The 24,218-nt window shown below is 45.7% G+C and overlaps 1 protein-coding gene and 1 long non-coding RNA gene across 2 annotated transcripts in view; one reads left to right on the forward strand and one right to left on the reverse strand.

Annotated features, from left to right (window-relative positions):
• NECAB3 (N-terminal EF-hand calcium binding protein 3) overlaps window positions 1–24,218 on the forward strand; it is a 91,863-nt gene that overhangs the window by 62,970 nt on the left and 4,675 nt on the right. Inside the window, exons 6-12 of the mRNA XM_083444081.1 lie at window positions 12,857–12,993; window positions 14,220–14,341; window positions 16,260–16,339; window positions 19,115–19,171; window positions 21,008–21,120; window positions 22,747–22,824; window positions 23,574–23,665. Of these exons, the coding sequence (XP_083300207.1) occupies window positions 12,857–12,993; window positions 14,220–14,341; window positions 16,260–16,339; window positions 19,115–19,171; window positions 21,008–21,120; window positions 22,747–22,824; window positions 23,574–23,665 (679 nt within the window). The remainder of the gene's footprint in view (window positions 1–12,856; window positions 12,994–14,219; window positions 14,342–16,259; window positions 16,340–19,114; window positions 19,172–21,007; window positions 21,121–22,746; window positions 22,825–23,573; window positions 23,666–24,218) is intronic.
• On the reverse strand, window positions 1,942–5,794 carry LOC310679224. Its single transcript, XR_014512151.1, has 2 exons — window positions 5,551–5,794; window positions 1,942–2,375 (listed from the first exon to the last, which is right to left on the reverse strand). It is a non-coding gene; the product is annotated as an uncharacterized lncRNA (long non-coding RNA).

Below are 24,218 nucleotides of genomic sequence, written 5' to 3' on the forward strand. Positions count from 1 at the left end.
GTAGCAAAGGTAATACGTAACAATCATGAATAGCAGCCACTGATAGCCTTATCCACCATGAATTTGTCAAATACCCTTTTAGCTTCTTCATATAGGAAAAATGTGTGATGATTTGCCAGACCATAAGGATTGCCTAGATGGACAAAGGGTCCACCTAGTCCCCAACAAAGGCCAGCAAGATGCTTTGGGAAGCTTTCTGGGTAGCAACCATAAATCGGTGGTACAGCAAATGATTATAGTGCATAGGGCTCCATCACTGGCATCTCCAGTAAAAGCCATCAAATAGCAGATGATGGGAAAGACCTCTTCTGCCTGAAACCCTGGAGAGCCACCATCAGTCAGTAGATGGTACTAGACTAGAATGTCAAATAGTCTGACCTGCTATATGGCAAATTCTGTATTTCAAGCCCACAGGCCAGACATAATATAACAGGGGCACCCTGTTGTTTGTCAACAGCATCCAGAAAATCAAATATATCCCGCCTCTAACCTTGGAAGTTCTATTTGACCTATCATGGCTAATATCCAGTAGCGTAAGAATTCCCAAACTATAAAAGCCTATGGAAATGTGAATTGATGGTATCTGAGCTGAGTATGGAAGTGGTTTTGGAGCACCGTGCCCCTGTAGTCCCAAGCTACATACCAATTTTTTTTCAGAATACATCATTATTTCTCAAAGAATACTGTAATGAGTTGACTGGCCCTTCAGAGGATGAGAGGGAGGCCTGTTCTTAAAGTGCCTGCTAGGACTGGAGCTGAGAAACTCTTAATCTTTGACATCCTTGCAGGTAATCTGTAAACAGGTATATGATTCTCCCTCCAAAACACCCAATAAAGCCACAGGAGCCTTATGAGGAACGGCTAAGGGAGCTGGGCATGTTTAGCCTGGAGAAGAGGAGGTTAAGGGGTGATATGATAGCCATGTTCAAATATATAAAAGGATGTCATATAGAGGAGGGAGAAAGGTTGTTTTCTGCTGCTCCAGAGAAGCGGACACGGAGCAGTGGATCCAAACTACAAGAAAGAAGATTCCACCTAAACATTAGGAAGAACTTCCTGACAGTAAGAGCTGTTTGACAGTGGAATTTGCTACCAAGGAGTGTGGTGGAGTCTCCTTCTTTGGAGGTCTTTAAGCAGAGGCTTGACAACCATATGTCAAGGAGTGCTCTGATGGTGCTTCCTGCTTGGCAGGGGGTTGGACTCGATGGCCCTTGTGGTCTCTTCCAACTCTATGATTCTATGAGCTGTGGAAATGCCTTTCCACTTGCCACTGAATTCTCCTCAATGGTTCCGCTGTTTTCAGGCTTTGGAAGCCACAACAAACAACCTGATTCCCTCATGAGGCACCAACATGAAGGTACCCAAAGGAAGCAAAATGCTCATAGCTTATAGTTAAGCGTGGGAGGTGAATTGGGGCCTCTCCCTATTACACAGCACATTCAGCAATGTTACAGCTGTTAGTTCCCAATCAGCAATTGCTGGCGCGACATCTTACAGCTACTTCTCTTCTGGATTTTTTGGATGGTGTCTGCTGGGTTTTCTAGGAGGACCATACCTGTTTCCTGGCTGACAACCTCAAGGAACCTGTGCAGCTTGCCTCTTACAAAGATGGGCTTGATTGCCTGAATGATTCTAGCATGCTCGTGCATTAATATTGTACAATGATAAATATCCAACCCGGGAACAGAACCTGTGTCCCTCCAGTTGTTGCTGGACTATAACTCTCATCATCCCTGACCATTGGCCATGCTGGCGACGCTGGCTGGGGCTGATGGTAGTCAGAATACAACATCTGGAAAACCCAAGGCTCCTCATCTCTGCCTTAACCCGTTAAGTCTTACTTTAACCTCACATTGCCCTTGTGATCGGCACGATAGCAGCACGTGAGAACAGACCCTTGTTCTCGCCCCACTTTCAAGCACACACTAAAGGTGACCAGCCTTTTTGAGATGCTCAGGTTGGTTTATTGCCTTCCTGTGTCCTGGAGGTTTTTGTTTCCGTACCCTTGATCTGGCAATGTCTGCTGATCACAGTCCAGGTGGTCCTCTCACGCCTACTGGATGTATGGTGTACCAATTCTTGATTTTATTTTTGGCAACCGTGGAGTCTCCTTCTGCGTTGACCCCTGTCTTTTCAGCCTCAACCAAGAAAAACATTGTGAGAATCCTCCGCAGTTGGTGGTCTCCATCTCCTCCTCCTCGTCGGGCTGCTGAAGGAAACGGCAATGAGGGGCTGCTGGGACTGTCTCCACGGTAGCCCCTTGGCTCTTGCCGGCCACAAAAATTTACCCTGCTCCCGAGGGGGAGAGTGAAGAGGGGGAGGACTTTGGAGCCATGAGACAATTTTCCAAGAGGAGGAAGCAGCACTACCTTGACCTGTAAGCAAAACAGAATCTTCCTAATAAACTGAAACTTTCCTCCCTCAAGCACAAGAATTCTCCCTGATCCATTTCTGCAGCCTGAGTCAAGCACTTGATTGGACCTCATAGTCTCAGCTATTGCCTCCTGACAGACATTTAAACACTGTTGGCTTCCTCTCGTGTGATTCTTGCAGTGGCTACCTTTGAACAGAAGAGTCTCTGGGTGCTGCAGCTGACCCAGAATGCAACAACAAGGTTGTTAGTGGGCACCAGAGGGACTGTGTTTGATCTATCCTGCAGCATCCTCACTGAGTGCTTTTTTGTTTCCTGGCACAATTTAAAGTGTTGGCAATCAACTTTAAAGCCCTAAATGTCCAATGTACCTATGGGATTGCCACCCATGGGAAACAGATGGACGGGGCATAAATTATCATCATCATCTTCTTCTTCTTTCCGTATCAACCTGCCCTTCTCTGGAGGTGGAGGCACAGTTGATGACAGCAAGAGATTGGGCCTTCTAAGTGACTACAGCAATATCGCACCTTGTTCTGTGAATTGTGATTTGCTAGCTAGCTGGTAAAGACATTTTATTCTGGCACATTTTTGCCTGCTAAGTACTATGAAGGTCATTTTTACCTGTTAACACTGCCATTGTTTTTGAAACAGATCTTTAATGTTGCAATATATATAGTGATTGTAAAGTTGCCCTGAGTGGGGCATGGGCCCTAGAAGGGTGGGGCAGATCTAGGGTAGGGGTGGGCAAGAGGTAGACTGGGATCTACTGGTAGATCAGTGGATGATTTGCTGTAATCAGTTGTGTTCAGTAGTACTGAAATCTAATGCACTAGTGCAGGGGTCCCCAACCTGTGGCCCATGGGCCAGAAGTGGCCCATGGAGGCCATTTATCTGGCCCACGAGCCGCCCCCAAACTGAGCCACCTGCTCAGCGAGTCCCCATGCGCTGCACTAAACCGGCACAGCATGGTGCGGGGACTCTCTTCCACGGTTCCAGAAATCGCTTCTGTGCATGCCCAGACACTGAAAATTGCTTCTGCACAGGCATGATTTCCGGCATCTGGACATGCGCAGAAGTGATTTCCGGCCCATGGAGGATCTCCATGGGAGTGATCTGGCCCATGCCCGGTAAGCCTTGCCGACCCCTGCACTAGTGGAACTGAGGAAGCTTAGTCTCAGCTTTTTATAGTGTTCCCTCTTAAGATTGCATTCAGAATTTGGAAAAGAAGAGAGACTTGGAGTGAAATAGGGAATGCTCCATGAAGAAATAGTTGCAGGAACAGCAAGGACAAAGCAGCAAAAGTGTGAAACTGCAAAACTAAATAAATTGTGTCATTAGCATCACAGGAAACTGGTGGGTGGGTGGGTGGGTGTGGGTGTTGTGCAGAAGAATCTGTAGGTCTCACTAGCAGGAAATCCCTGTAATCTCTATAACCCAGAGTTAGCTAACCTTCATTAGGAGCAAAGATATGTTAGCGTTCATATCAGGCCACTGGCCTGATCCAGCAGGCTCTTCTTAATGTTCTTACATTGTTAGCCACCTCCACATCTTGTTCAAATACACCATTTAATGAAATGCTGTGTGAAGCAGGATTTCCTTCTGTCTGTTGCAAATCTCTCATCCTTCAACTTCATTGGTTGACCATTCCTTTGGATGGTCAATAGATGTCTCTTCTCGAGAGCTGACTGAGAAGAATTAGGTCCTTTCCACACTTGCCATTTATCATAGCATGGTTGCTATTTGATCTGGCTTTTTTAAAGAGTTAATTTGTAGCTTGATTGCCTGCACTTTTGCTCACACGTCACAGTTATTAGAGAGTGACTTTGAGGTTTTGCTTTCCAAACTAAGGGTGAGTTGTGCCCTCATGAGAAAAGTGCCACTGCTGTAGTTCTATCCCTCAAGTACCCTTGTGTCCCTCAGCAAATGTCAGAGTTATGAGCGTGAGCACTGAGGTAGCCGTTTCACAGCTTTTATCATTTTTATTTTAATGTCTGTTGTGCTGGAATATTGTGGGAAGATAGGAGATTAGAAGAGGATCTGCATGTCTGCCTGAACTATGGTGAACCTTGTTAATGTGATGGAATTTTGTCTGCAGCTAATAATTGAAGTCATGGGCGGTGCATTGACTCAGTACCATTGACTCCTTTCACCATATACAGGGTGAGTCCTTTAAAAGAGGCCCCATGGATACAGAGTACACATGTTCCATGGGGCCTCTTTTAAAAGACTCACCCTGTATATCCCTCCTCCGAACAGAGCTTGCATGCCGACAGCTCGCAGTGGTCAGGGGGAAGGAAAACAGGCGTCTCTCAACCCTTCCACACAAAAACTGAGACAATGCTTACAGAATGCCACACAAATGCAAACATTGATGATCCATTCCAGATCTTTCACAAAAGTCAATTTTTTGTGGTACACAGGGGTGGGAGATAGTACATCATTTCAAAATACTAGCTGAGTAATAATGAAGTTGCTCAGCAATATGCCAGATAAGAAACCCTGAAGGAAAGTAGTTATGCCATCATAAATGATAAGTGCAAAAAGGCACTCTCCTGATATCTGGAAATCTCTCCAATATTTTTGAAGATTACCATCACCACTTATAGAATGTGACACCACCAACCTACATGGAGGGGTATGTGTGAAGGTCCACAGTTATACATTTGGGACCAGAAACAAGGCTGATGTGAAGTCTGAAAAGCATGAAAAGGTTTTTGAAATGTCTTTCTTTGGTGCTGAATGGACAGCAAAGTAGGCCCCGGATGGCTTTTTCCAGGGAGAGCCTTCCACAGTTGGGATGGCAGTGCTGAGAATACTCACTCCCAGATCTCTTAAGATGGTGGTGACACTGTGGTCCCTGGGTCTAGTTCACGGGTAGCCAAGATGATGCTCTCCAAGTGTTGTTGAGCAATTACTCCCATCGGTCCCAGGTAACATGGTCAAGGATGAAGGGAATTGTAGTCCCGTAATATCTGGAGGGCAACACCTTCGCTACCGCTAGTCTTGTCAGCATTATGGCACAATCTTTGCATGTAGAAATAGCTTGGCAGGAGAGAAACCTTGTGTAGGGGGAGGATGTGTATTATACCCAGTTGTACAAGGCTGCAGTTGTACAAAGCTTCTGGTGTTTTTTGGGGGTGATGATACGGGGGAGCAACTAATTGACTGGTACTTACAGTGGCCTTGTCTTTTTTCAAGCAGATTAAAATTCCCCTTTTGTCCTTGTCCTGGTCTGAAGACTTATCACACTTATGTTTCTTAATTTTCCTGTGGGAGATGTTATTCCCCATCATGCCACCAGGGTAGTGGCTCTCCTCCTGGGGAAGCAGCTATGATAATGTTGCTACAAGCCCCTGTGGCTGGGAGATTGACACCAGGTCTATTGTGATGTCATCCAAGTTCATAGGGCACTCTTACAATGGCTGAGAGATATACAGCTGAGCCCTTGCAGTCACCAGTGGCTGAGATCTTTCTTCTTCTTCTTTTGCCCTTTGTTCTCTGTCACTGAGCCACAACAACCAGGAAACAGGAATATATTTGAATTAAGCAGAACACATGGAGTTCTCCAGATGTTATTGAACTGCAACCCTATCAACCTCCATCAAGCATGGCTAGTGATAAGAGGTGATAGGAATTGTAGTCCAGTGTTTGGAGGGCACTGCATCGACTTCCTCTGGTTTAGAAGGTCTGTGTTGGGCCCTGCACCATTTCATAGAATCATAGAATCATAGAGTTGGAAGAGACCACAAGGGCCATCAAGTCCAACCCCCTGCCAAGCAGGAACCACCATCAGACCACTCCTGACATATGGTTGTCAAGCCTCTGCTTAAAGACCTCCAAAGAAGGAGACTCCACCACACTCCTTGGCAGCAAATTCCACTGTCAAACAGCTCTTACTGTGTGTGCTGGTTTTCATCCTGAAAGCCTTACACAACTTGGGATCACCATATCTAAACAACTTCCTGTCTCCACCTGAACCTGGATCCTGAGATAATCATCTGCAGTCCTTTTTCTGTGTGCCCTTTGAGAGAGAATTGGAGGGTGGCAAGAAGAGAACGTGAATTCTCTGTAGCATTCACCCCATTTATGGAAAGCTCTCTCGTAAGCAGGTCTGTGTGGCACCAACCTTGTCATTGTTTCAGTGACAGGCAATGGCATTTTTGTTTTCTCGGACATTTAGGAGGCACTAATGATAACAGTATTGTGCTGTTGAATCTGCTTTTTGTTCTTTATTTAGGTTTTTGTTGTATTTTGTTTTACTGGTTGTAAATCGCTTTAGTGGGAAGTGATTTATAAATTGAATAAACCTAACCTGATGTGACCAGATCTGACCTAATCACTGCAGTTTTCTTGCTTTTCATCTTCTTTGTTGCTTTATCTCCATTTATGAGGGAAAGGGTCTTTCAGATGTGGTTGGCACCAAAATGCTAGCCTGCATTTCTCACCCATTAAACCTGGATGAACCCTTTCGAGCAAAAATAGGATAAGATTTTTTTAAAAAAGAACTGTTAACAATCATCCAACATCTAAATGGTATCCTTGCAATATTAAGCCCCTGACTAGAAGCACCCAGAAACAGATTCTCCACCCCACTGCATGATTGCTTCTCCAAGATAATTTTGCAAAGCAGAGATAGCTGGAAAGTAGATTCATCATGTCTCCATGAAATGGAATTTTGAAAGAAGGAGGAATGCAGAAGAAAGGGGAAATTAGCATATTTATGAAGCGAAAAGGAACACGAGGGGGAAGCTCCTGTGGCCAGAGGATGTACACTGGAGTTTGCCTTCTAATCTGCAGTGTGCTGGCTCTTAATGAATCAAAAATCCCTCTTCCTCCCTTTCAATGGAAATGGAAGTGCATTGTTCAGAGCAGCAACCAGGCAGATGCTGTCAGCTGATGGAGTATCTCACAGAAATTGCACTGGGGTGATACTTACCTTGGTAAAATGGCCCCTCCCTTCCCCCCCCCTATCATCTTATTGTGTGCAGTTCTGGCATCTTTCCTGTTCTTTAATTTATGAGCCCCATTTTGGTATCTAATTATTCATTGCCTCCTTACGTTAGTCGGTAATTTATCTCCTACACAGAAATGGTTCTGTCTGCGTCGGCCTTCATGATGGCTCCTGTAATAAAACTTCCCGCCACCAGTGAACAGCTGAACTGGGGGTGGCAGACACAAACAGGACCATGTTTTAGGATTGGTTTCAGACAACAGTTTTGCTTTTGGTCAACCAATCGATTATAGAATTTTGTAGCACCTCAATTAGGCATATAGTATTTTAGGAAATCTTCACTACATTGTTTGCTTCATGAGGTGTGCTGACCTCTGAGCACCTCTTAAACCTGGCCTTTGACACTTGAGATGCATATTTTAAGACTCAGCTTATTCTAGTGATTGTATTTTGTCTTAAACTGTTGTGACCCACCGTAGGACCTAAGGGGAAAAGGGTGGACCATAAATTACTATTTTTATTAGTAGTAGAATCATAGAACTGTAGAGTTGGAAGGGACCCCAACCCCCTGCAATGCAGGAATCTTTTTGCCCAATGTGGGGCTTGAACCCCTGGCCGTGAGATTAAGAGTCTCATGCTCTACCAACTGAGTAGTGTTACATTTAATTTATTGAGACCTTTAAACCAGAGATCACAAACCTGTGGCCCTCAAAATGTGGCTGAATTACAACTTCCATCAGCCCCAGCCAGCCTGGCCAATGGCCAGGGATGGTGGAATGTCTTTCAGCAACATTTTAAGGCTTCCATTGCGTTAGGCCTTCCATCAGCCACAACAACTCTTATTCCCATATTTACCACTGGAGGGCTCTGTAGAGGTACATTCTGCAACTCATTCCACTCCAGCTGTTCATTAGAACAACATGTAACTAAGAACTTGAACTTGAGTTTGCTTATTTCCTCCTACTTTCCAATCCATTTCCCTTTGGTGTCATGTATTTTTACATTGTAACCTCACGGACAGGGGCTATCTGGGGTTTTTTTTGTGATTTGTAAGCTACCCAAGGAATCCTTTTTGGTTGAAGAGCAAACATTCCCTAACATAAATAAATAAATAGCTGGCACCACCATTGAGCAACAGACAAAGAAACAGGTTGAACCAAATATGTGTGGTTCAGGAAAAAACCAAAAAACTAATATATGTGTTTCAAAGGTCTAGTTTTGTCTGTGCAAGGAAATGGCATCATCGGGATATGTCAGGAAAGTCCAGTACTATGAGCTGGTGTAGTATTGTGGGCAAGGAGGCTCATTGAGAAGCCAGGAACTTCCTGGTTCAAATCTTGCCTCTGCCATGAACTCACTGGGTGGGATCTTTGGGCGAGCCTCTCTCATACTCACCCCCCCCCCCACATCCTGCCGCAATATGGGAATAAACAATGCTGTTTTTTTCTAGATAAAGAGGTGTTGGAACTCACTATGAACACCTCCCTCATTCTCTTAGAATGGCAATGGTGCCTGAGAGGTACCAGAACTGAGTTCTGGTGAGTTCCGGCTCAAAAAAGCCCTGGGAATAAATACCGTATTTTTCGCTCCATAGGACGCACTTTTTCCCCTCCAAAAATGAAGGGGAAAAGTGTGTGCGTCCTATGGAGCGAATGCAGGCTTTCGCTGAAGCCTGGAGAGTGAGAGGGGTTGGTGTGCACCGACCCCTCTCGCTCTCCAGACTTCAGGAGAACCCCAGCGCCAGCCCCACAAGGTCGGGGGACAGCGGGGAGGGGGAACGCCGCCATCCCGCTGTCTCCCGATGTGGTTTAGAGGCTGACGGAAGGGAGACCCGTGCTTCTCCCCGCTGCCAGCCCCTTAAGCTCCAGGGACAGCGGGGAGGCGCAGCGCGTCTTCCCCCTGTCCCCGGACCTGCTCAGAAGGCGGGCGGTGGGGAGAAGAGCGCTTCTCCCCGCTGCCAGCCCCTTAAGCTCCAGGGACAGCGGGGAGGCGCAGCGCGTCTTCCCCCTGTCCCCGGACCTGCTCAGAAGGCGGGCGGTGGGGAGAAGAGCGCTTCTCCCCGCTGCCAGCCCCTTAAGCTCCAGGGACAGCGGGGAGGCGCAGCGCGTCTTCCCCCTGTCCCCGGACCTGCTCAGAAGGCGGGCGGTGGGGAGAAGAGCGCTTCTCCCCGCTGCCAGCCCCTTAAGCTCCAGGGACAGCGGGGAGGCGCAGCGCGTCTTCCCCCTGTCCCCGGACCTGCTCAGAAGGCGGGCGGTGGGGAGAAGAGCGCTTCTCCCCGCTGCCAGCCCCTTAAGCTCCAGGGACAGCGGGGAGGCGCAGCGCGTCTTCCCCCTGTCCCCGGACCTGCTCAGAAGGCGGGCGGTGGGGAGAAGAGCGCTTCTCCCCGCTGCCAGCCCCTTAAGCTCCAGGGACAGCGGGGAGGCGCAGCGCGTCTTCCCCCTGTCCCCGGACCTGCTCAGAAGGCGGGCGGTGGGGAGAAGAGCGCTTCTCCCCGCTGCCAGCCCCTTAAGCTCCAGGGACAGCGGGGAGGCGCAGCGCGTCTTCCCCCTGTCCCCGGACCTGCTCAGAAGGCGGGCGGTGGGGAGAAGAGCGCTTCTCCCCACTGCCTGCCCCGCAAGCTCCGGGGACAGCGGGGAGGCGCAGCGCGTCTTCCCCCTGTCCCCGGACCTGCTCAGAAGGCGGGCGGTGGGGAGAAGAGCGCTTCTCCCCGCTGCCAGCCCCTTAAGCTCCAGGGACAGCGGGGAGGCGCAGCGCGTCTTCCCCCTGTCCCCGGACCTGCTCAGAAGGCGGGCGGTGGGGAGAAGAGCGCTTCTCCCCGCTGCCAGCCCCTTAAGCTCCAGGGACAGCGGGGAGGCGCAGCGCGTCTTCCCCCTGTCCCCGGACCTGCTCAGAAGGCGGGCGGTGGGGAGAAGAGCGCTTCTCCCCACTGCCTGCCCCGCAAGCTCCGGGGACAGCGGGGAGGCGCAGCGCGTCTTCCCCCTGTCCCCGGACCTGCTCAGAAGGCGGGCGGTGGGGAGAAGAGCGCTTCTCCCCGCTGCCTGCCCCGCAAGCTCCGGGGACAGCAGGGAGGCGCAGCGCGTCTTCCCCCTGTCCGCGGACCTGCTTTGAAGGCGGGCGGTGGGGAGAAGAGCGCTTCTCCCCGCTGCCTGCCCCGCAAGCTCCGGGGACAGCGGGGAGGCACAGCGCGTCTTCCCGCTGTCCCTGGACCTGGTCTGAAGGCAGGCGGTGGGGAGAAGAGCGCTTCTCCCCGCTCCCGGCCCCACAAGCGCCTGGGGGGGGAAATAAAACTTGGTGCGTCCTATGGGCCAGTGCGCCCTATGGAGCGAAAAATACGATAGCTAATAATACCAAACTACTTTTACAGGTAGTCATGAAAGCTTTTGACTAGTCTGAAAGGCTGCTGCTGCTGTTATCGCTAGTCTTCCTCTCCATCTGCTTTGTTGGACTGGCTGTAAAAAGCACACAGCCCAGTCATTCTTCAGCTTCCATTTTGTGCTGGCAAATACAGTGCAAACTTCCACAAAGGGCTTGACTGCAATACAAGCGAGGAACTTCAGCCCAGCTCTCATGGATTAAAGGCCCCTTCTTTAGCCACTGAGTCATTGCACTTGTCATCTGAGTGACCTTTCACAGAGGACAGATCCCCTTAACATCCATCTAAACCGCCATAGGAATTAATCAACTAATTGCACTAATAATGTAATGCATTTGGGTCTTCTGGAGATGGATTGACTCTCTTGTTCAAAATCCACCCTACCATTTATGGATACTTGCCACCACCAGCATCTTACACAATGTACTTCCTTTTAGAGTTTCAGAGTCAGGTGGCAAATTTCAATAAGCTAAGAAATGCAAAATAAATGTGGTGCTATATCTGTTCAGCAAGAATCGAAGGCTCATATTATATCCCCCCTCCTAATAAAATGAGATATACGTAACAAACTTTAATATCTCTCTTTTGTAAAGAGGATAGAATAAGAGAACAAGAAGAACATATGTTTAAAGAAGACTGGGAAATGTTTACTGAATATATGGGGAGAAACTGTGTACACTTGAAAACGTTGGCAACATTAAGTTAAATTCAACAGTGTAAATAAGTCTTGATGGATGTAATAATGGAATACTGAATGGTTTAGTTTATGTAAAATATGCAGAGATTTATGATATGCAAAATGAACCATGGAAGGAGAAGAAAGGAAGTCATTGATATTTTAACGATGTTTAAACGAATATTCCAAATTGTAGAATTTAGGACCAAGAGACATGGATAGCGAGGGAGCTGCTGCAGTGACCTGCAAGACCTGTGCCATGTTTGTCTCCTTCACTGGAGGTTCTTAAGCAGACGTTGGATGGCCATCTGTCATGGATGCTGTAGTTGAGATGCCTGCACTGTAGGGGGTTGGACTAGATGACCCTTGGGGTCCCTTCCAGCTCTATGATTCTATGAAACAGCACTATGTTTATTTTGCCATTGCTTCTCTGCTTTAAGCAGCACTTGCACTGTCCAATTTATACCTGTTCAGCACAACCTGTGTTCCAATAATCCAAGGATCCTACAGCTGCTGTTACATCTAAGTACACATACAACTGGATTAAAAGTATAGTCTCTTGACAGAAACTTTTCTGCCAGATGACTGAATCCACAATTATATAATCAGGTCAGGCCTAATAGATTTGTGCTCACAATAGCAATTCATCTGGATGGATGAAGTAGCCATTTTATGTGGATCATCTTTATTGTACAAAAAATGGAGGGGAACAGAAGCTTCACAATATTGCATTATTACCTGTGCTCTGGTAGCGTGGCTAATAATATATATATATCCCTTTGTTCCATTGTGTGTGAAAACAGAGGCTCTTCATTCGCAGTGTAGCTTGGTGGATAAAGCACTTCTTATTTATTCATTTTCATTATCGTCGAACAAAGCGCACTGGTATATATATATATATATATATATATATATATATAATCTTAAACTTAATTGCAGCAGGGAAGGTAACACTTCAAAAGAAAGTAACAAACAAATGTGCCTGCTAATATTTCAAAGATCTATTGATTATATGCTCCTGGTTTAATTTTATGTGAGAATGCTTTGAGCATTTTTTTATTTGTAATTATTATCCCCCCCCCAAAAAAACCCCCACAATAACAGTGCAGAGCTTCTGTTTGTGTGGCCCCCTTTCCTCATTTATGGAAAGTAATCCTTATCTCAATGCATTTCTTTCTCTTTGTTAAGGAGGGTATTGAAAACTCCCCTTTATATTTATGCATTTGGAATTCCTTGGATAAAAGATGTTAGAGTGCAGCAGCGGCACGATACTGACTGTGTCTTCCCCGCAAGGCTCTGAACTTGCATCAGAGCTCAGGTTCCTTCTGCAGGGTGGTTTCCTTGGTGAACGCAGCTGGATGGTGGAAAGAAGAGTTTCCACGGGGCATTGAACAGAGCAAGAGCAATGGTAGCAATTCTGGGGAAAGATTGTTCAGAAGTATTTTGCTGTGTCCCCCCAACCCCCTGCCCTCACTTCTCCAGGTATATGAGAGCTCCTCCAAAATGGAACAGTTTGTGACCCGCTTCTTACTTCGCGAGACGATGAACCAGCTGCAGTCCCTGCAGGTCTCACTGGAATGTGCTGCAGACACCATTGAAGAACAGGCTGGCCGAGAAAGGTACAAGAAATGGCTGGGGGAGTGGGGAAGAGATGTAAAGGCGCCACCGAAATCTGAGGAGAAGGTTCTCTGGGCATGCCACTTCATGTGATAATGGCCTCAGAGCACTTCCTTCCTTCCTTCCTTCCTTCCTTCCTTCCTTCCTTCCTTCCTTCCTTTCTTCCTTTCTTCCCTCCCTCCCTTCCTTCCTTCCTTCCTTCCTTCCTTCCTTTTCTCCACATCTCAAACCAGAGGGATAGACTCCATTCACGCGTGGAACTTTATTTTGCTACTGATATTTCCTCTGCCCACAAAGTCAATAGGGACAGTGGCAGGACTGGAGTGGGTTGTGCAGTCTACACCCAGCATCCCATTCTGGCCCAGGGTTTCTCCCAGTCCCCACCATTTCTGGGAGCAGCTTCTGCATTTCCTGCCTGGTTGAATGCTGCAGTGCTGTTCTGGAAGTTAGAGGAGCTGTCACATAGACGTTCAAGTTGCAGAGACAGGAATAATACATAATTGCCACCAGGGAGAAGCAACCCAGAGGAACTGAGAAGAACCAATATTTCATTCTTATGAGATCTGATCTCCCAAAGCGGATACCACTTTTCGTATCCTTGAAGTTTTCAGAATTACAGTACGAGTAAATAATACAATGCTTTAGAAAAAGCCCCCATGGATTTTACACCAAGAGTGTGCTTAGGGTATCTCTCCTTTGTGCTCCTGCCATGAAGAATGAGGGGCCTTGTTTGCAGCAACTCACACAGCAGAAGTGACTCTTAGCCATGCATTGCTGGCTATGATTCTCTTTAGAACTCATATAACCCCTGTTTTAAAACGGCTGCTTTGGGTGGCAGTTTATTTTCAGGCCCAGTTTAAGGTTTAAACCCCTAAATTATTTAGTCCCCTAATATCTGAAAGACTACCTCTTTCCCTACAGTTCTTCCTGGGTGTTAAGAACAAAGGAGGCCCTATTGGTTCCACCTCCTTCAGAGGTTGGGATTTTTTGGGGGGGGGGTGTCCTGGGAGAAGACATTCTCTATGGCAGCAGTGTGTGTGTGCCACCTTCATCACACAGTTTTTGGTGAATGCTGAAGATACATCTCTTTACCCTATCTATAATTTAACTGTTTTTAATAATGAATTTTAAATTGTTGCAACCTGAACTGGGACCTGATGGTGAAGGGCAGGTAATACATTGAAAAAATAATAAGATTGTCATCATCATCATATTTTGTGCTTTTCAGGAAGGATGTTACCAAATCAGAAGCTTTTGTTGGTCCACGCACTGCTAAAAGATGTGGCCGTAGAGCTCAGAAGAACATCTGCTTGTCTCCGACAGATCCTTATTCAGGGATGCTCACCACAGGTACTGGCAGGTTCCCCATCCCTCTTGTCAGACTTGACATTGATATGAGGCTGGCTGCTTCACTGCCAGAAGCAGAGGGGTGGCTTCTGGAAAAAATAGGGTATAAAATGTCTGAATGCAGTAAGAAAGTCTTGTACAAATTCCCTGGCCACCGTCAACAATGGCCTGGTGCACACAGCCATAGGCATCACCTGGTTTCTCATCACTTGAGCACTATTGACATTATTATTATTATTATATCCCACCCATCTAGCCACTCTGGGCTGCTTACAGCACATATAAAAACATAGTAAAACGTGTTTACATGTTTACTCCCATGTAGAGTGCTCACATCTAGCAGCAGAGCAGGACCATGCTTCTAGTTGCACCCCTCCCCTCCCCACCGTTGCATCATCTTCCTACCACCAGACCTTCAGCATCTTGAGCACAGAGGTCTCACACATGTAATAGAGGCCCCTGATGCAAATGAAACATTTGACCACTCATGCATAAGGACTCCACGCATCAAGAACAGGACTTGAAGCACAGCCCCACTCCTGTTGCTACATGTTAGTGTCCTCCATGTGAACAAACACATGAACAGGGCCTTGATTACTCAATGATCTGGCGACTTGGTGTGCGCTGTGTTTCGAAAAAAGCATGGTCATGAAAGGTTATATGGAAATTCTAGGTACAGAGTTTGATACATGGGGGCTTATTCATGGAAGTCACCATTTGATGCTGAAGTCAGCATGCGAGGGACACGAATTATTTATTTACCTATTTTAATAATTTATACAGCACTTTCTAAGTGGTGTACACAAGGGATACAAGAGGTACACCAAAAGGTAGGCACACTTAATGCCTTCATAAGAAGAAACACTGGGCCTTTCTTTCTAATTAATTGCTGCAAATCAGGGCCTAAGTAGACCTTAGATTGTACTAGAGCACTAAGATCAGAGACAAGCCTCTGCTGCTGCCTTTAACTATCCTTTTACAGGCAGAAGAGAATCTCCAATCTTAGTGCTAATCTCCACAGCACTAGGACTGGAGACAAGCCCCCTGCTTGCTCTTTGATAATAAAAAGCAGCAACGATAATGGCTTATCTCTAACCTTAGCACTGTGGGGTCAGGTGACTGACAGGTAGGTGGCCACACCCACTTATCAAAATAGCCCACGAGGCCAGGCTACTTCTAGGTCAGGCCTTCCAGTCTGATGCTTTTCCTCACCCCACCCTACAGGGAACTGTCTCCAGCCCACATCTCCCAAGTAATGTCAAGTAAAAGAAACACCTGACGTGATATCATCACTTTCTGCATTCTCCACCCTTTCAAGGGTCGGGGAATGCTGGGTGTGACAATGTCACACCATGCAAGTGGCAGCCACTCAGTCCATGTAACATCTACTTAGGCCCTGAGGCATCGTTCTAACAAGAAGCCTGGAAGTAGCTTGAAAGCCCATTTCTGATCTGTGAGCCAACACAGGCCAGGGCTCTCCCATGTTACATTTTTCACCACAACACCAGCAGTGTAAGAAAGTACATTCACAAATGAAAACCTGTCAGAAGTGGTCGTAGCTATTTTCCAGGCAGAGGTACTGTCTGTGTTGCAGCACAGAGCACATTATTCTTTAAACATTTGCAACCACAAGGAAATCATTATGGGGAGGGGAGAGAGAGAGAGAGAGAGAGAGAGAGAGAGAGAGAGAGAGAATGGAATATTGCCTTCCTTTGTGGGCTGGAGTGAGCAATGCCACAGGGTCAAGGAGGAATAACAAGCAAATAGACCAGCTTTATTTGTGCTAAAATGAAGGAGTGAAGGTTTGCCATGCCATCCATCTGCCGACACTACAGAAGTACTCCCTATCCGCTGAACTACAGGCAGGAGGAGACTTTGCATGATTTCAGCTCCTCCTTCTCCCTTTTCCTATTGCATCCAGGTGTTTGTGTGGAAACTGACAGCCAGTGGACAGCTGAGATCGACCACCTACAGCAGCTTATTGACAAACTGGAATGTAAGGTGGGCCAAAAGATGGAACTGGTAGTAATAATACATTATGGAGATTCTGTGTAGAACAGAGATGCATTTCCCCAAGATCCTGGCTGCTTCTCAGGGCATTTGGATCTGGTCCAAAATACAACTTAGTTCACTTTAATATCATCTCCTGTTGGGGCAGTTCAGGTTTTCCCTAGACATATCTGACTGAATTCTCCATCCTTTGACCAGAGAATCTTTGAGCAAAAAACCCTATAATCAGGCATCACTTTCCCAGCCTCTCAAAGTCAACTTGCCTACTGACAAGGGTTTGGAAGATTTGATTTATTTTTATCCATTAGGCCCCACCTTTGTACCTTTTCTTAGTAGATTATGCTTTAAACCCACCTTTAAGCCAGTTTTAAACTGTCACTATTACCAGCCAAGGGACCCTAAGATATGTGATTATAGTAAGGCGGGGGAGAGTACAGAAGCCAAGTGTCAATAAAAATATTGCAACCTTTCTTTTAAGGTTTATTGCATTAACCAAAGCAACCGATACTAACCTACCAAGTCTGAAAGGCTTATATATGGTGGGCCCCATTTTGTGACTCTGATGTGTTTCAAATATATGTACATGCATTGCCTGCCTAATACATTATGAGTTGGAGATCCAGACATTGCTCCTGCTGGTAGAAGAGCGTAGGTGACTCCTGGCCACCCCCCTGTAATCCACAGCACCACCTCCCACACTGTTTCAGAGGCTTGGGTGAACCCTGGAGGACTAAGTGACTTGGCAAATGTTGCCTCCCTCCACCTCCCAGCAAAATCCTTCTGTTGAACCACAAAGGCTGAAAGGAGCCTATCTGTCTGTGGAAGGTGTATTCTGGATCCAACCCAGAGTCTGTTCAATGTACAGCATCATATATATTTCAAAACAAAGTGGCAGTAAAATCCTAAATAAAGTTCTGTCCTTAAACAAAATGGTTTTCTTGTGCCCTTTCCGGGATCTTCCCAGGGCGAAGACAAAGGAATAAAAGTTTTTATAGAATTGCTTATGGTGCCAGGAGTCCCTTGTCTCCAGTCATGTATAAAGAATGCTTTATACTTCAGAGGGAGGAGACACATTCTCACAGCTTATATTAAGGTCCATATTCTTTCCGCTGAAATTGAACCTAGCCAAAACCCTAGAATGAAACAGAGAACTAAGGAGCATCTCTAGAGAGTGTTTACTGTGAAATATTCCAGTACAGTAGCTGTGTTAGCCTGTTGCAAAAGGAAAAAAGAGGGGGGAAGGGGAAAGAAGGCCTTGTGGTATCTTAAAAACTAACAAATTCATTATGGCATAAGCTCAGTGAAGTCAGCCGTTGTCCACAAAAGCTTATGCCACACAATACATAAATGCATATATTAACATGTCAGAAAATTTTGTTCTTTCCACTTTCCAATCTTTCTGGGGAAGGACCATATCTTAGTAGCAGAACATCTGCTTTGCATGCAGAAGGTGCCAGGTACAATCCCCAGCATCTACAGGTATGGCTGGGAATGTCTCCTGCCTGAAATCCCAGACAGCTGCTGCCAGTCAGTGTATACTCAGTGCATACTGAGTGAGATGGGCCAGTGATCTGACTCAGTATAAGGCAGGCTTCCTAGGCTCCTATGACATGGGTTCCTATATACCATTTGACTCACTTCCTCGGGTTTTTTACTGCCTATGAAAGAAGATGGGACTTCTGCTGATGAGATAATGAAATATCCTCCTCATTACCTTGGAGCTGATTCATATATGCACGCTCGTCATTTGCAGCTGAAAGTGTGAACTGCCTCTGTTGAAAATCATTGTGTCCGGAGATAGGAAAGTTCTGCCTGTGGTGTGTGGTCTCTTAAGAGTGTTCCATACGTATGAAATACTATCTGATGTTACCCTGATTCCTACACATTACACTCATCCGTAACACATTCTGTGAGACATCAAATAACCAACTGCTAAAACTCCCACTGCTTTATGTCTGGATACCAATAAAAATGGCTGGTTTTGCTTCTGGGAAGAGCTCAAAAACACAAAGGCTAGACCCTAAAAGGAGTGGGGTTCCAATTCTTCTCATATATCAGGCCAACTTACCAGGTTTTTTGCTCTGACATACAGTGGTGCCTCGCAAGACGAAAAGAATCCGTTCCGTGAGTCTCTTCGTCTAGCGGTTTTTTCGTCTTGCAAAGCAAGCCCATTAGCGGATTAGCGCTATTAGCGGTTTAGCGGCTATTAAAGGCTTAAGGGGTTAGCGGATTAGCTGCTAAAAGGCTATTAGCAGCTTAGTGCCTTAGAAAAAGGGGTGGGGAGCGGAAAAAAACCCCCAGGAATCGCAAGACATTTTCGTCTTGCGAAGCAAGCCCATAGGAAATTCGTCCTGCGAAGCACCTCCAAAACGGAAAACCCTTTCGTCTAGCGGGTTTTCCGTCTTGCGAGGCATTTGTCTTGCGGGGCACCACTGTACTTCTATGCAGTGCTTTTTTCTAAAAAAAAAAAAAAATGTTTAGGGGTACTCTCATTTTGACTCAAGAAAATAACCATTTTATAGTCAAATCGGAAAAAAATAAATACAGTAATTGGACAAAAGTACAAATATTCACAAAATGTTTAGGGGTATGTGTATCCCTGAGTACCCCCAGAAAGAAAGCACTACTTCTATGGCAGCCAAGTCGTGGTTTGTAGCAACTGTGAATGCTGGGGGGGAAAAGGCAGTCATTAAGTCAATTATACATTTCACACTTTCACATTCATTGTTCTCCTTTTGCAATAATTGTGCATTTCTGTCTACTCAGAGTCCAAGGCTGGAACCTCTGAAAGATGATGTGGTCTGCAAAGGAAGAGATTCTTCTGTAAGTTTAATTGTGACCGCTCCGTTTCTTTGATAATCAAAATGAGCAAATCCCTCAGCCAATGTGTTTGGGATACTATTAATATACTGGTGGATACAAAAGAAGATGATTTAATGACCAGATGGAGTAAAGGACAGGGCTCCTATGCCTTTGAGAGCTGCATAGAGGAAGGAATTTTAGAAAGAGCAGCTTTTTATATCACAGGGCTACAAGGGTGAGAAAAGTTGCCTCCACCAGATCTTTCTCTTCTGCCCAGGGCTGTCAGTGGTGTTGCAGTCTAGTTCTCTAGTACTTGTGATCACTCAGCAAGGGAAGCCACTAGTTCTAGCTTGTGACGACATGTTTATGTGGCAGCCTCTGCAGAAGTTTGATCAAAACTGACATTTCTAAAGCTGTCAACCTTTGAGAAAATATGTGCCATTACAAAAGGGGACTCCAGACTGTATTTTGCTGGAAGGACTCAAGCACATTCCAGGAAATGTAGGTTGGCACAATTACAGTGGATTAAAGCATTCTGTTGCTTCAGTACAACAAATTCACATTAAGAAATAAATAAATGGGCTTTTTGCCTTTAGGATAGCGATGGTGAAATGCATTGGAAAGCATGGGAATGAACAAATGAGTAATGGGGAGACATCTAAATGCCCCACAAACACATCAGGATGGATGCAGGGTGAATATTCATTGTAGTATAACCTCTCTGCAACCAAACCAGAACAAATGTGTAATAAATACCAAAAACAATTCAGCCTCCATGTAATTTGCATGCAAGTAAATCAGGACAAATGCTCAATAAATGGGTTGTCTGAAGGAACCCAACAAAAATTGCAGAAGCCACAGTGTGTCTTTAAATGAGCAGGTTTTCACATGAGTTTTGAACTAAAACCATACCTAAAGTGGGTAAGTCATCTCCCAGGAACAATTGTGTTGTTCCGATAACTTTGCTCACTTTGCAAGAGCCAGTGTGGTGTAGTGGTTAAGAGCCGTAGTCTTGCAATCTGGGAAACCGGGTTCGCGTCTCCGCTCCTCCACATGCAGCAGCTGGGTGACCTTGGGCTAGTCACACTTCTCTAAAGTCTCTCAGCCCCACTCACCTCACAGAGTGTTTGTTGTGGGGGAGGAAGGGAAAGGAGAATGTTAGCCGCTTTGAGACTCCCTAAAGGGAGTGAAAGGCGGGATATCAAATCCAAACTCCTCTTCTTCTTCTTCTTCTTCTTCTTCTTCTTCTTCTTCTTCTTCTTCTTCTTCATTCGTGGAGCTTAATCAGTGTATGATCACAGGAAGGGCTCCAAAACATCTGCCATAGCCTTTGCACAAAATAAAGGAAAGGATGGATGGATGGATGGATGGATGGATGGATGGATGGATGGATGGCTGGCTGGCTGGCTGGCTGGCTGGCTGGATAGATGGATGGGCCAGCCAAATGCATGCTAAAAAGTGTTCTGTGCTAGTTAGAGATATGCTGCATATAACGGGGAGCTATAGTACACTGTCAGTGCTTCTGAGATCTCTTGTTATCTGCATGCTCTGGATCAAGACTGCTGGAGGGCACCATGCTAGGGATGGTTGCTTCTTAAGCAATAATACACACATCTTCCTGAACTATCTTTCTCTCTGTTACTCTCTGTTTGTCACTGGCTTCTTCCATAAAGTTGCCAAATCAATATAAGTGGGTGTTGCAGAACCTGTTTGGGTGTGTGTGTTTCTAAGTGGAATGCAGTCCTTAGATACAAAGGGCTGCCTTTGATCACAGGGATATTGCATGTAGCATACTGGAATGGGTCTATCACCCCTCACCATCTCTCTTCCCCCTCCTGCCTCTGCCACTTTCTGCAGCACATCCTGGTGGCACAGAGACAGATCTCAGTGGCAGACAGTGGATTAGAGGCGTTCCGCCAAGCTCTCCAATCCTACACAGAAATCACAGCCGGACAGAGCAGCTGCCTACAGTAAGTCTTCCAGAGTTTGACTTTCATAGGCTGTTTGGATGAGAAATGTTGTTAAGAACAGCAATTGTGGCTTTTGTCGAACTCTCCATCTTCAGGCTATTAATTTTAACTCACTCTCCCAAACAGCTTAGTGGTATTATTTAGAACAAAGATACAGGGTTGCTTTATAGTTAATCCTGGAAAAAATATATCTATGAACTAAATTGCCCACCTAACATCCCCCATAAAGTAGATGAATGCTGCACTACAAGATACAGACTCATTACAGGGAAATGTTATTACTCTTTTTCTGTACAGATGGCAAAACAAACAGAAGCACAGAAAGAAAATTGCACACTCAGATGATTGTGAATGCAATCTCTCCCCCCTTTCCTAGTTCTGTAATTATTTTTGCTGTTGGAAAATGCATTAAGTAATTGGAAATGTATTAGTAACCGCCTGTATTTTACTTCCAAATACTGGAAAAAAACAAAAGCATTCATCATTGAAACAGTGAAAAAGGAAGAGTCAGCAGATTAAGTTACTGAATTAATGAACATACAGTAGTAATAATAATAAAAATCTTTGGGAAGGTATTAGCATTAATCAATTATCTTCGTGGGAAAGTTGGCACAATTTCATTGTTTGCTGGAATTGGCTGTGTGATGGCAGTTCTTCAAGGCAGGATATGGTCTGAAGGAGCATGAGACTATGACCTTGCTGGGTCTGAAACCATAGGAGAGCCAAAACACAGTCGTCTTTCAGAAGTTACACTTATACAAACTTTTCTCTGCAGTTCTCCAACCAAATAATGTTTCAAGAAATGCATATATTTGGGGGAAAGCATGCATAGAAATGAATATGTTAGTGAAAATAACAGGTGGTGGCTAGGAAAAATGTGTACATTAGCCAAAACTGCACACACAAAAAATGTTTATTAGGAGAAAGGCACACCTAAAATGCTGAAGCATTTTAATGAGGATATTTAAAAAATGAAATTTGCAAAATGCTGCAGAAATGCAGAGAACCGAATCTAAGATTTGAAAAAAGAGGAACTGGGAGATCTGAAATCAACAAATCCTTCGATCCCCAATCACCAGCATCCCCCAAAACATTAGGCCGATTTATCTGTGCCGTGACCTTATCATAGTCACCCACATTCCACATCACTGGCAGCTCCCACTGGTAGGGAAACAACATGGGTAAATATGCCTTAAGATTCACAGGAGAGTGGAAGGAAACTTGACACGGGGCTGCTATTTTTGCCAGCAAGTATAACACCCAGTTCCACCCAGAAAAGGTTCTGTGAACAGGTCCTGTTTAGTAGAGTTTGAGGCTAGTATAAATTCTTGTGAGTGAAGAATATCGGCATGTCCAGCAATTTCATTAAAGTCAAGGTGACGTGGAAGGTCAAAGCATCAGATAAAAAATAGAATGTCTGCTAGTCTGCCGAATGCAGGCTGTGCAAAAAAATGGGGCTGTCACAACAAACTAAATGATCCTTTGAATAGCACTGGCAGTTCTTAAACATCCTTGTGAAGATGGTTCAAGAGCTAGGCTGGCTGTGAATCCTGGGGTCAGAGACTATACACTGTCTGACATGTAGCGATAACATTTTCCCTCGTGACCTGTCTTCTTTTCCTGTAGTGTGTCTGCCCACAAACTATCGAGCGATGCCTGCTTCATCCTCTATGAGTTTTGGCAAGATGTGGCTTCATGGAGAAGGTTGGTGGCTGCTGACAATTCATGCAGTATTTGTGGGGAGACGGAGTGGCGGGGGAAGGCCTCAAAGCGGATGTCCTGTTAGCATGGGCCAGTACTCAGGGATGATGGGAGTTGTAGTTCAGCAACATCTGAAAGGCACCACATTGGCTACTCCTAATCTCAGAAGTCACCCATAGAAGAAGAGGTTCCATAAGACTTGCCTCTTGTTACCACCTGATATAGATATAGATATAGATCAGGGACGCGGGTGGCGCTGTGGGTAAAAGCCTCAGTGCCTAGGGCTTGCCAATCAAAAGGTCGGCGGTTCGAATCCCCGCGGCGGGGTGCGCTCCCGTTGTTCGGTCCCAGCGCCTGCCAACCTAGCAGTTCGAAAGCACTCCCAGGTGCAAGTAGATAAATAGGGACCGCTTACTAGCGGGAAGGTAAACGGCGTTTCCGTGTGCGGCTCTGGCTCACCAGAGCAGCGATGTCACGCTGGCCACGTGACCCGGAAGTGTCTCCGGACAGCGCTGGCCCCCGGCCTCTTGAGTGAGATGGGCGCACAACCCTAGAGTCTGTCAAGACTGGCCCATACGGGCAGGGGTACCTTTACCTTTATAGATATAGATAGATAGATAGATAGATAGATAGATAGATAGATAGATAGATGATAGATAGATATAGATATAGATATAGATATAGATATAGATATAGATATAGATATAGATATAGATATAGATACCATCCCAACTCTCCCCATTTCTTTGCAGCCACCTGCAATCAAACTACAGTAAGAAGTTTCAGCGTGCCATCATTGACTTATTGGACTCTCCAGAACTTTTGACCACCATGCTCTTTCCAGGTTGAGTACTGATCGATGTAGATTTGCAATTTTGCTTTTATTGCTTTTTTTTCAAAAAAGTGCATCAGACCTAGAGATGAGAAGGCCTGGAAAAAAACGGAAAAATGGGGAGGGGACCAGTTCCCCCCTTTTTTCCAAACTTAAAAAATGACTTTGGAAAAGGGGGGTAAACTGGTTATTTCCCCAATTTTTCTGGGGGGTTTTCCAGGCCTTCCCATCTCTAATCAGACCTCTTAACATTACATCAGAAACAGGTCACATAGTGTGTCTCGATTCTGATCTAAATTTTATTTGGCATTTCAGAGCTGTGTTCCATACTTCATGTTCCTTAGAATAAGTTGTAGCTATTCTTGCAAAAGAAATACTTAAAAATTATTAGACTAAATTGTAGCCCAGTCTGTCCATTTGAGCAGGGCTGGTCCAAGCCAATTGGGCACCATAATAGTGCCTTGCCCTCTGCACCAGGGAAGATGGGGTGGGGGGAGATCTATATCAGGAACAAATGAGGATGGGAAAGAAAGATGGACATTGGGTTCTCCTGTTCCAGTGGACC

The sequence above is a fragment of the Podarcis tiliguerta genome (genome assembly GCF_965153285.1).
Source record: "Podarcis tiliguerta genome assembly, chromosome: 6".
Classification (NCBI taxonomy): Eukaryota; Metazoa; Chordata; class Lepidosauria; order Squamata; family Lacertidae; genus Podarcis; species Podarcis tiliguerta.